Source organism: Martes martes (assembly GCF_963455335.1).
Source record: "Martes martes genome assembly, chromosome: 6".
NCBI lineage: Eukaryota > Metazoa > Chordata > Mammalia > Carnivora > Mustelidae > Martes > Martes martes.
In genome coordinates this window covers 10,236,894-10,248,927 of record NC_137893.1, presented here as the reverse complement: position 1 = coordinate 10,248,927, position 12,034 = coordinate 10,236,894, and the positions used below count along the sequence as shown (strand labels likewise).

Here is a 12,034-nt window from a genome sequence, read left to right as displayed (position 1 = left end):
TGATATATTGTACATGAGAGCAGTGCCTTGGGCGTGCATAGCGTAAGTGGTAGTGTCCTGTATTAACACAGAATTACTGTTTGTTTTGCTGTCATGAGTCTATGAATTCGGTCTGTCATACAGAAACAATCACTATAATGTAAGCACTTACTGTCTTAGTGCAGCTGATTCCCCGGTGACATTTTAAAAAGTCAGGATTTGGCTGCAGAGTGCTTTCCATTTCTAAATGGGCTGCAGATTGGGAGCCTGAGGGCATTTCATAGGAAGCACTTGACCCTGAGTAGACACAGCAACTTCTGTGTGTCTATGGCCACGTTGATGACCAGTGTTTACCCTTGAAATTGTTTTCTTCCAGAATGTTGTTTTTTTACTTTCCATTTAATTATTTGGTGCTCACACAAATTTATTGCAAATGTCTAGGAGTAAAATGAATGGCTGAAGAGAGACCGGACTGTTTGTCTCGGATTTTTAGACACTAGGCGTGGCTGTGAGTTCAGAGCTACTCCTGGTGGTCTCACAGCGCCACGGTTCTCAGCGTCTGTCCATTTAGGTCTTGGTTTTCACTGTGTCTGAAAATGAGAAGGGCATTTGAACCCAAGAGCACTCAGAAATATATCCACAGGTCTTACATACATTCTTTTCTGAAAGTGAGAAGCCTAAACTCCCAAAAACAATTTGGGATTTTTTAATAGTTCTATTTTGACAACGAGGTGTGTATTATCTAAATAGAAAATCATTTTCCGGCCTCTCTGGCTGCCACAGATACAGCCGTTATTAGAATCAGTAATGAGTGGCAGCCCTGAGAGACTCCGGGGACCGCGCTCTTCCTGGGCTGGAGTCAGGCCGCCTGGCCTCGCAGAGATGTCGTTGGTTAGAAAGAGGAGGGGTGGTTGTTCAGTGTAAAACCCCGGGCTCTGCAGCATGACCTTCACCAGGCGAATTGGTGGTGATCTTCAGTCCATTAATTTCCTTTTCTACTCAGCTGTGGTTCTTGTGGCAGTACACAGAACCGTAGAGAAGTGGGTGCTGTGATGTCGGAGCAGGTAGCTTGACCTAGCATGATCATCGGCTGTAGTACCACGGGGTGATGTGGGGAGATCGGTACATGCCTGCACGTATGCATGCATGTATGCATGTATGTACCATGTCGCTATGTATGTGCATCTATTTCAGTCTTTCAGTTTATTTTAGCAAAGGAGAAAATGGGAAGATAAAACAGCAAGCTCTTCATGCCACGACAGCTAGCACCTTGAGGACTGGGCTAAATTCAGCTGCCCTCTTCAATAACATTTTTAGTCAAAATGTATCTAAACCTCTGAGCCAGAAAGTGAGTTGAGATATCAAGTACCTCTGATGATTCTTAAATTTCAAAATCCTGTCTCCTGCCTTCACATGATTCATTGTCTCCCTTTACTTAATAAAAATAACAAGTATCTTCATACTTATATTGAACATAATTCATATGCTCAGATTAAGGGCCATTAAATAACAAAGTTTTATTAATATTTGTTATGCTAATGGAGGGATTAAAGTAGTAAAAGACATTATTCCCGTCTCAAGGAGCTTACATTATAGTTTGAAGAGACACACTGAGCACACATTAGATAAACGGAAATCAAATAGATGTTAATAGATGCTGTTGCTTTATTAGCAATAAAGATCAAAAAAGGTGCAGAATAATACTTCCTCTTTAGTGCTAATGTATATAAAATGTAGATTTTATAGTAGTATGTTCTGTTTTTTTTTTCACCAAAGTCTATTGTGTTTGTATTAAATCTCTGATTAAAGATTTTTTTTTTAGAAATTGGTTGATATTTCTGCATCAAATAAATATTTACCAACAAAAAATTTTTGGCCACTGTGCATGCCTGGCCACTTAGAAACCAGTTCAAACTCAGGAGGGGGGAATTTATTTCATTAGTCTTGGATTTTGTTAGCTGCGTTAAAGTCTGTGTCAGATTTCTGCTGCTCGTTTATTTGTGAGCTTGGAAATTCCTTCAGGAAGAAATGAAACTTACCCAGAGGTCATTTGCTGAGTCTGATTATCCATATTTCTTCTTCGTTTTACCAGAAAGGGACGATGTAGCCTGCTTTGGGAGCCATGGCTTTTTCTGTATGGGGCCGTACCTTCTGTAATGGTTAAATTTAAATAAATGTGACTGTGTCTTGGTTTTGCACAATTGCAATATTAATGTAGAGGGTTCCCCATCCCCACTTCCCTTCCTGTGTTTTCCAGGCAGTCAGATGCCTCCTCAGCCACCCGGGAGCCAGTCAGAATCCAGCCCCCATCCTGCCTTGAGCCAGTCACCAATGTCACAGGAAAGAGGTTAGTCTTCAGTTCATGTCTCTATATCTTTGTGTTTTGAGTATATAAGGCTTACACGAATCTGGTCAGCCGTGCATCTCCTTAGAGATAATGTTTCTTCATCAGATGAACAAAAAAAGAACATACATACAACAACCATGGAAGAGAAGGCTGCTTTCTTGCAGGTCAGGTGAAGTTTTACCAAGCACAGTTCAAGACCCAAGGAGTGTGTGTGTCCACGTAGCACCGTGAAGCACAGTTTGTACATGACCGTAACCTGACACTTGGTCTAGCTGGGCCAAAGGGACTGTTCCTGATGCGATTTGGATATCGGTCCTAATGAAGTAAAATGTTAGAGTGTGTATGTTTAACTGTTTTGACCAACTATTTATCCCAGGATGCTTAGACAGTAAAAATTTAAACACAGAGTAAGACCTTGTATTGTACAATTGTAGTAGCTTAGAACTAGATCCAACCCGAGAGTTCAGTCACCTCCACCTAAACTCAAGAAACTGAGGACCACAGAGCTCCCAGAGGACCTCCTCACTGTCGGAGGCTTGCGAGGGCCAGAGCCGGAAAAAAGAACACGGGCTCTTCCTGAAGCTCTTGGCCACGCCCCCCCCACCCCCGGCCCCCGTAGGCAGACTCTGATCTTCAGCCCGGTTGTACACATTGACCCCACATATGACTGCGTTGGTTACGGCCTTTGGCCTTCATTTATTTATCTCTGTCTCCTTTCTCTCCTTCTGTAGTAAAGCTACTTTTGTTGGTGGTGATTTTTGTAGACCAGGCTTTCCACGCCTACTGCACCATGTGGGGCTGTGCCGGTCACTTCCCACTGCCTGTGAGTCAGGGCTCGCCCAGTCCGCCCATGGAGCGTGTCACTTGCGTTCTCCCTCACGCCCACCCAGAAGACAGAAGTGGCTAGCTTGGGAGCTGCTATTTAAAGGTTCCCGACCCCTCACGTTTATAATTATTCCTGTATGAGTTGTACAGATGACGATTTGCTTCTAATTGGAATTGAAAGGTTTCAGTTATTATTACATGTTTAACTCAGCACCTCGTGCTTTAGAAAGTAACGCCAGTGAAAAGATGATTAGTCCTAGCTATACATCGTTTGTGTTGAAATGAGTATTTTGTAGGAATAAAATGAAATTTTTATTTTCTGCTACCTCTACGTATTTAACTTTTTTATTATAATTTAATGTATAGCTAACACGTGAATTCCCCTTATTGAGATACTGTAGTATGACCTAATGATGGGATAGCTAATGGTTTTCAAACTTCAAGGTGTATGAGAATTACCTAGAGAACTGGTTAAAAGAGGTTTCTGGGCCACACACCCCCAGATTTCTGACTCAGGAGGCTTGTGATGGGCCATTTAAAATTGCATTTTGGGCAAGTCCCCAGCTATTACTGATGCTGCTGATCTGAGGACCAGACTTTGAGAACCACTGCCTTATAATGATACTATAATATGTTCTAATAATTGTGTAGTTCCTGTGAATCCGTCTTATACCTCACATCTTTCTTCTGTATTAATTCCTCGGGTCTCTGGTCATCTGGAAGTTCATGGAGAGCATGCTAGAGCCACGCAAGGGGGGATTCTCTCCAGACTCCTCTACTTGGCCTTGGGTTACACCTCCATTATGCTGCCGGGTCAGGGAAGTGGAGAAAATAAAGGATGAGAGAAATTATCCTCCACTGAAAACCTGCTCAGGCCAGACCCAGAGCTAAGATGAAGATATTTGCCATTTCCCCTAATCCTCACCATAACCCCATAGCACCATTCCCACCGGGAGAGTCCGCTTCTTCGGCAAGCGTTCAAGGGTAAGAGGTTCCTTATTCGGAAGTCCTACCATTCTAACCTTTATTGCAAAGAGCTAAAAGAGAGAAACGCCTTCTAGATCTTCCAGCAACATGTCCCCCAGCCTCTTCCAACTGATAATACCCTTAAGAATTTGAAAATGTAGAAAGCCAGATGTGAACCATGGTGCCACAATGAGGAAACACAGTCAAACTTCTAACTTAAACAGGGGCACCTGGGTGGTGCTGTCAGCTAAGTGTCCGATGCTGGGTTTGGGCTCAGGTGGGGATCTAGGCCCCGAGTCAGACCCTGCACTCAGCATGGAGTCTGCTTTGGACTCTCTTTCCCTCTCCCTTTGCTAAAATTTTAACTTAAATACATTAGCAAGAAAATCCAGAGTTTTCTTCTGGTGTCACTATATAAAACGATTGTGTGGATGTGTTTGTTATTTTTTTCCCTCTGATTATCTTCAGTGTATGTAGTGTGGTTTTGGTAATTGGTAATGGATACTTAACAATCCGGGTAGTTATAATAACCATTTCCTTCAAATAGCAAATACAAATTTTATAACTTGCTAAATCTGAATTGATTTTTATGAACACTTTCCCCAGGCTTTTTCTGAAAGGCTGCTAAAGACGTTATGTGTATCCCTTGTGTCCTTTCTGTTGGTTGGACAGCCCCCTAAACGGGAAGACCTCATATTTCCAAATAGGTGATAAATGATGCTTTGCCATGGGGCGCCTGGGTGGGTCAGTCGGTTAAGCATCTGCCTTCGTCCCAGGTCATGACCCCCGGGTTCTGGGATTGAGCCCCATGTCTGGCTCCCTGCTCAGCAAGGAGTCTGCTTCTCCCTCTCCCTCTCTGCTTCTCCCCACTCATTCTCTTTCTCTTAAATAAGTAAAATCTTTACCAAAAAAAAAAAAGATACTTTGCCATGCATGGTTAACTTTCCTCCAAAATTGGATAGCAAGGATTTTTTTTAATGGCTTTATTATTTGTTAAAATCTAGGAAGAAACGTTAGTTCTTGATGATACTTGATCAGGTGTCTCAGTGGCAAATAACACAGTCATTACAATGTTTTGATAAAATGTAACATTTTCCTTGTCTGTTTTGTCATCATTGGGTGTGTACCAAGAGTGTATATAGTACAAAGTAGATTTGAGAAAACACTTGCTGGACAATTCCCCAGTGTTGACTCCCATGTATTGAAAAGTAATTTAACTCCATTTATACCTTTACAATTGATATAGCCCTCTACCCCTATTGAAGGAAGTGAGGAAAGAAACAGAGAGGAAAGAAGTATATTAATGAGTTAGCATCGTTTTTAAAAAACATATTTTCTCTCAGAACTTGCTAGACAGGAACATAGCTCCCACACTGCTGAGTACTAAAATAACGAAGTCGATCAATTCCTTTACACTTACTTTGTTTTAAGAAGTAAGATTAAGGTAAGAGAGTAAAATTCCAGTTACGCACATCATCTTTCATGTATCTACAGGGGATAGATTTTCTTTAATAGCGAAGAATCTAGAAACGCTCTTGCCTGGAGACAGATGCAGCCTGCTTCTGTTTGGCAGTGTGGTGTTCTGGGTGTTTCCCAGAGTCCTCAGGAAGGACAGCAGTGCTAATAACTCTCTCCATAAGCCTGGCTCCCTCCAGGCTCAGGAAGCTGAGCTCATGCCCTGCCCATCGTTCTTGCTACTTGGTCCTTGGATTCCTGTTCAGAAGAAGATGTATTAATAAACTATATTCTGTTGAGAATTTTGCAAACCTCAAACTGTCCTAGGATCTGAACCACACTGGTATCTGCAAGGCCATGTCCTCTTCCCAGAGCTGGTTGCCGAGTCGGGTGTGGAGTCAGTGTGCTGCCTGGATCCCCAGCAGCCCTGCAGTGCCCTCCCATCTGGTGGTTCTGGGGTCAAGTTTGTCTAAGGTCATCAGTCACAGATCCATTTCCCCACACCGTATGTAGGCCAACATGTCTGAATTTCTGTAGTTCTATATTTTCATGAAGGGTGTACGTGCAAGGAAATACGGATATGGGCTATAGTCCCCAGGTACAAAAAGAAGGGAAACATTCTAGGTATTTACTGGTCTCTTTACTGTCCTGTGGTGCTGTCTGTGCACTCTGGTCTGCTCCCCGTACAGCACCCGGCTCAGCGCGCTCCTGTTTGCCTTCACATGTTAGAACCTCCTGGAAACTCAGTAAAGAAATGGATTTCAAGTTCTTTGGTCTTACCTGCTTCATTATTGATAAAGTTTAAAAGAAGAAAGGTCAAGACTTCAGTTTAGTCTTCTGTAACACATTCGCCAGCGGGTTTTATCTTAAATCTTGTCTGCGTAGTCCTCACATAACAAAATGCAGAATTGCTGCTCAAGCCCTTCACCAAAAAATCAAGCAGTGTAAATCCCGCCACCTGAGACATTGGAGGAAGCGCCCAGATAACGCTGAAATAATAAAATAAATGTTACGAGAAAATCGTAGCTAATGAGTTTAGGTTAGTTTTACCTTCTTGTATGATCTTCAACTTGTAGATCTTAAAATTTGAAGAAAGAACAGTAGGAAATGGCTTCGTATGGTGTTGCCCTATTTTCCAAGAGGGCTTGGAGGGAATATCTACTCAGTCATCTGAGTAGATAAATAAGTATAATTATTATTAACATTAAAATGATTGCATTTTTAACCCCCGTAAAATGTTAAGCTTAATGAAACTAGCAAATGCCCTTCTAGTTATTGGATTAGCAATTAGGTGAAAACGTTTCAAGAAGGCTTATTTATTTGGACAGATGTAGAGAGGTCAGAATTAATTTTTTGAAAACCTTTTAATTGAATTCCCTTTTAATTTTCACAGTGGTGTCTAGTTAAATATTCATGGTAACGCTGGTGGTTTTCTGAAGGTCTGAGCTAGATCTCAGATTCTCAGAATTAACGTAGGTGATTTAACCCTTTTCATCTGGCACGCCAGCAGGGACTTCCTTAGTGTAATCCCATAGCATTTGAATAATTAGACGGTAGCGGGGAGGATTTAATTAGTCCTTGAGATATGCCGAAAGCAGAACCACTCCGAACTTTCCCTTTTGGACACGGATTGCGAGCAGAGTTGATGCTTCTGCAGGACTGTGATGTGCCGGGAGATGTATTCTGTCACTGGAGCCGGCTCTTTGGCACCATTCTGTGACCGTCAGATCTATACTGACGGTATCCTGGGTGAAATCTTCCAGAATTACTGAATAGCACCCTCCCCCTGCCCCCCCAACCCTCGCACGCCCGCATCCTTGTCCACCTACGTGACAACCTTTCTTCTCTCTCTTTACGGTTGAAACAGTCGTCGTCAAAGCGCATGGGCTTGCTCCACCTGACGGAGAATCGGCTTTCACTGGTACCGGTGACGGCAGATCAGACAAGCTAGACGAGTGCTGGGTTTACTCTCTAGTTCACAAGGACAGCAGACGAGGAGAAAACAAAATCCAGCCAAACTCCGTCCCTGACCCCTCTGCGTATTTAAAGAGTCCCAAAATTGCCGTCTTTGGAATCTGATCTTCACAGTCATATTCTATCAGTACCTCCATGTTTATGAATATAAATAGCGCTGTTAACCAGGAAAAGTGTGTGGCACGGAGGTGGGATTGGACAATTAGATGTTGTTCTTGTGTGCCCATCCTGAAAAGGTGAATCGGAATTTGTGTACATCACAAGTATGAGGTTTCAAACATACCTATTTTTTTTTAACAAGGAACTAATTCTTTTTTTTTTTTTTTTAGATCTTATTTATTTATTTGACAGAGAGAGAGAGATCACAAGTAGGCAGAGAGGGAGGCAGAGAGAAAGGGGGAAGCAGGCTCCCCCCTGAGCAGAGAGCCTCATGCGGGACTCGATCCCAGGACCCTGAGATCATGACCTGAGCCGAAGGCAGAGGCTTAACCCACTGAGCCACCCAGGTGCCCCTCAAACATACCTATTTTGTGTAATTTGAATAGAATATGTCTTCATTATTCTCCTGTTTTTTTCTTCTTTTATTAATCCCAAATGTTAACTATCTTGGTATAATTTTACCCTCACTCCTTAGTGGCCTACATTACCTTCTGTCTCAAGTCCAAATAGTATTCCTCATCAGATTTCTAGCACATTCTGTTTGCTTAGGGCAAATCTTTCTTACTTTTTAATGCCAAGGGCAAGAAAAGAGATCCCTTAAAATAAATTGAGTCTCTTACTATAAATTAGACTGAGCTCTTGAGGGCCAGAACTGAATCTTTAGACTCTATCCCCGTGTCTACAGCAGAGCCTCGTGTATAATAGATGTTCAGCAAAGATTGAGCTGGACAACACAAGATAGTGCAGCATTCACACCAGTTCAGAAGTTTCAGGTGGTTTCAGAGCACAGAACAACCAAAGAACAAAATATGTTGTGTCCTTAAATTAAGAGATCTTTCCATATTAATAAATATTGTCTCAGTTTTACCATGATAGGTCATTTGCTTGATGTAGGCTGTCTTTCTTAAGACATGGTGGGCATTTTGACCCTGCACCAGATGAAAGCTACCAATTCTGCTCCCCATCCTTCCCAGATGTAGTTCTGTAACTGTACAGACCTGACATCAGGCTGAGCTGGAGTCCTCCCACCTGGAGCCTGGCTTAAATGAGCTGCCCAGAAGCCATTCCCCACCCGCCCCCCCCCCCACCACTACCTTACCCTAAGTAGGCTCTTTATATCTTGGGAATATTTAAATGGAAATAAGTAAAAATTTTGAAAAGTTTTTAATGCTGCTAGCTGGTTTCATGGCAATATTTACATCACAATTAGTTTTGAAATATTTTAAATGATTTTGAATATCTTAATTGACCTAACTTCTTAATTTTCAAGAACAGATGAACAAGTTAGCTCAAAAATGGAAACCACCAAGATGATTGTTAAGGAGTTGGAAGCAGGATTGAAGATTTTTGTTTGTTTGTTTCTCAAACCACAGAAACCATTTGGTTCCTCTCTCTGTTGGATTCTCAGTTTTTTTTTTTTTTTTAAGATTTTATTTATTTATTTGACAGAGAGATCACAAGTAGGAAGAGAGGCAGGCAGAGCAATAGGAGGAAGCAGGCTCCCCGCTGAGCAGAGAGCCCGATGCGGGGCCCGATCCCAGGACCCTGGGACCATGACCTGAGCCGAAGGCAGAGGCTTTAACCCGCTGAGCCACCCAGGCGCCCCTGGATTCTCAGTTTTAGTAGGACAGTAAATTTTGCGCATTCCGAAATGTTTTCATGGGGTATGTTGGTTATCAGAAAGTATTCTCTTACTTGACCTTTCTAACTACCTTGTATATAAAGGTGTTCTTACCATTCGTGACCACAACAAAAATAAAATGGTGTTGCCTTTCAGTGCAAGGCTGTTATCAAAAAGAGAAAATGTTTCACTTTCTATACATACTGCTCTATAAGTCTAGTAGATCAACGTATTAAAGCATTAGTGATCATCTTCCCCCACCCCCAGATGCAATTAATTCAGCCTCTGCTCTTAATTGAGGACCCCTTTTTAAATAATCTGTGACAGACGAAAATAAAGTCAAATATGAGGTCATATACAAGAGAGAGTATCTAGGAAGCGGTTTGTAATTTCCTCGCCCTCAGAGCTCTGCCTCTGGGCTGGATTGTGGACCCAGCCAAAGCTAGCCTAGTGAAGGAAAGAACAGCATAAGGCTTGTATCAAGGTTATCGTTCCATTCCTCTTAAGTCTGCGATCCAGAGATCTGCTCACCAAAAAGCTGGGAAAACAAATATCACCTACAAAAGTAGTCGATCACATTCCCTGAGGAATCATCGGTCTAAAATTTTAGAATATTTCAAAGATGCATAGTTTTGTCATTTTGCTATATGCAATAATTTTTTTGAATTGCCAGTTAATGCTTGCTTTTAATAGTTAACCCCCATTTGTAAGTTGGCTCATTCTTCTTCACTGAAAGTATTTGAGGACATCTGGATCTTGGGTAAACTCCACATTGTGTATTACATGCAGTTCTTTATAATAATAACGTGTTTTCTCCTGTGCCTTATGGGTCTGTACCTCCGGGAAGGACCATTATCTGCCTAGTTTCCCAAGCCAGAAAGTTAGCAGGCATCGTTGACGCCTTTTTCTCTCCCATTTGCTCCCCGCTAGTCATCATGTTCTGTGAACTCTACCCCTGCAATGTGTGCCATGCCTCCCCTCTTCCTAGGTCACTGCCCCACTCCAGGCTCGGTTGGTACCTTCAGCAACCTCCCAGCTCTTCTTCCTGTCTCAGCTGTGTTCCCTTCCAGTCCCCTTTACCTGCTGAGTCCAGAATGGTCTTTCTAGGCAGCTGGTTAGATTATGGGATTCCCTGTAGCCCAGGAACCCCCCCACCCCATCCCTTTGCCTTGGAGGAAGGCTGCACTGAGGTGCTTGGTTACGAGGCTCTTTCTTACCCCATGCCAGCCTCCCTCTCATCACCCCACTGCCTCTCATCTCCAGCCAACCAAACCTCTTTTGGGATCTTTACATAAACTCTTCTCTGTTATTTTTGCCACTCACACCTTGACGCCAACCCCACCCTGGCATGCCCCCCCACCCCCATCTTTACTGATCCTTTAGGCCTCCATAGCCTGGCACCTGGTAGGATTTTTAGTCCATATTTGCTACATGAACAAATGAACAAAGCATTACCTGTCGCAGTGGCACCCCACAGCCAGGCACCCTCCCGTGAGCCTGGCTGTGCTCAGGACCCTTGACCGGGATTATCAGCGGAACCCTCCCTCACCAGAGATCTGTGATGGTAAGGACCCATGGCCTTGTTCAGTCTCCTACCTGCAGTGCTTGTGTAGTATATGCTTTTTCTCATTTTAATCCTCAGGAAGTTTGGAACCCAAAAACCTGGGTGTAGGTGCAGGCTTTACCACTAATTAGTTTTGTGACCTTAGACAATTAATTAAACCTCTGCTTCCTCCATATGTAAGGTGAGGATCAGTGTCCTTTGGATTTGTTGCATGTATCAAATGCAACCTTGTATCTGAAGGTTATAAACTGGGAAGCCCGGGGGCGCCTGGGTGGCTCATTCGGTTGAGCAACTGACTTGATTTTGGCTCAAGTCATAATCTCAGGGTTGTGAGGTCGGGCTTCATGCTCAGCGTGGAGCCCATGTAAGATCCTCTCTCTCCCTCTACCTCGTCCCTCCCTCCCTCCCTAAGGGGGAAAAAAAAGGAGAAAAATAAAAAATAAAGAATATCAATTGCAAAGCCCTGTGCAAATACTAATAATAAACATAAGCATCGGGCACGGGTGATTCGGGGGGGAACCTGGGTTGTGAAAGCCTTAAAAAGCTGTTTCTTTGCTTCTTCCAGCACCTAGCAACACACATAAAATTGTCTTTCCTCTCTGCACCAAAGTGGACTTTTGCAGCTAACTCTCAAAAGATTGTGTAAGGAAAGGCCGGATATATTGCCCCAATCTACCATCTGGGTAATCAGTTTGATCCTTCCCTGGACTCTCCTTTGCCCGTTGATAGATGATGTCAGTAGCCGAGAGGGTTCTGTGGGGGTGGATGGGGAGAACTTAGATGCTGTGCTATAGGACGCTGCAGTGGCCAAGAAGGAAGAGGGACGAATTCTGCCAGTTAACCTGATCGCACAGCTGGGAGAGCGCTGGGGGGCCTGGGTTACAGCCTTGAACGGGTCATTAGTTTCTGTCTTCCTCAAAGCAGTTCATGTTGTGAAGAGAAGCAGGCAGGCAAATAAACACTGGAGATATTAAAATATAACAAGAATATTCTTTAAAATCTATTTTTCTCTCCAAGTGGGAAGGTGACACCTATTTGGGATGAGAAATCGCTCTGTCGTTACAGTCGGGAAATTCTCTACTAAGGTGGTACAGCGTGTGACCATTATTTCACACACGTGGGGAGACATCTTTTATTGAACTGG

At 43.1% G+C, this 12,034-nt stretch overlaps 1 protein-coding gene across 6 annotated transcripts in view; it reads left to right on the top strand.

Annotated features, from left to right (window-relative positions):
• Nucleotides 1-12,034, top strand: part of ARID1B (AT-rich interaction domain 1B) — a gene marked incomplete at its 5' end in the record, with an annotated part of 439,771 nt that overhangs the window by 343,500 nt on the left and 84,237 nt on the right. For all 6 annotated transcript variants that reach the window (XM_080805572.1, XM_080805571.1, XM_080805568.1 and 3 more), the window contains one exon: nt 2,237-2,326. In XM_080805572.1, the coding sequence (XP_080661698.1) occupies nt 2,237-2,326 (90 nt within the window). The remainder of the gene's footprint in view (nt 1-2,236; nt 2,327-12,034) is intronic.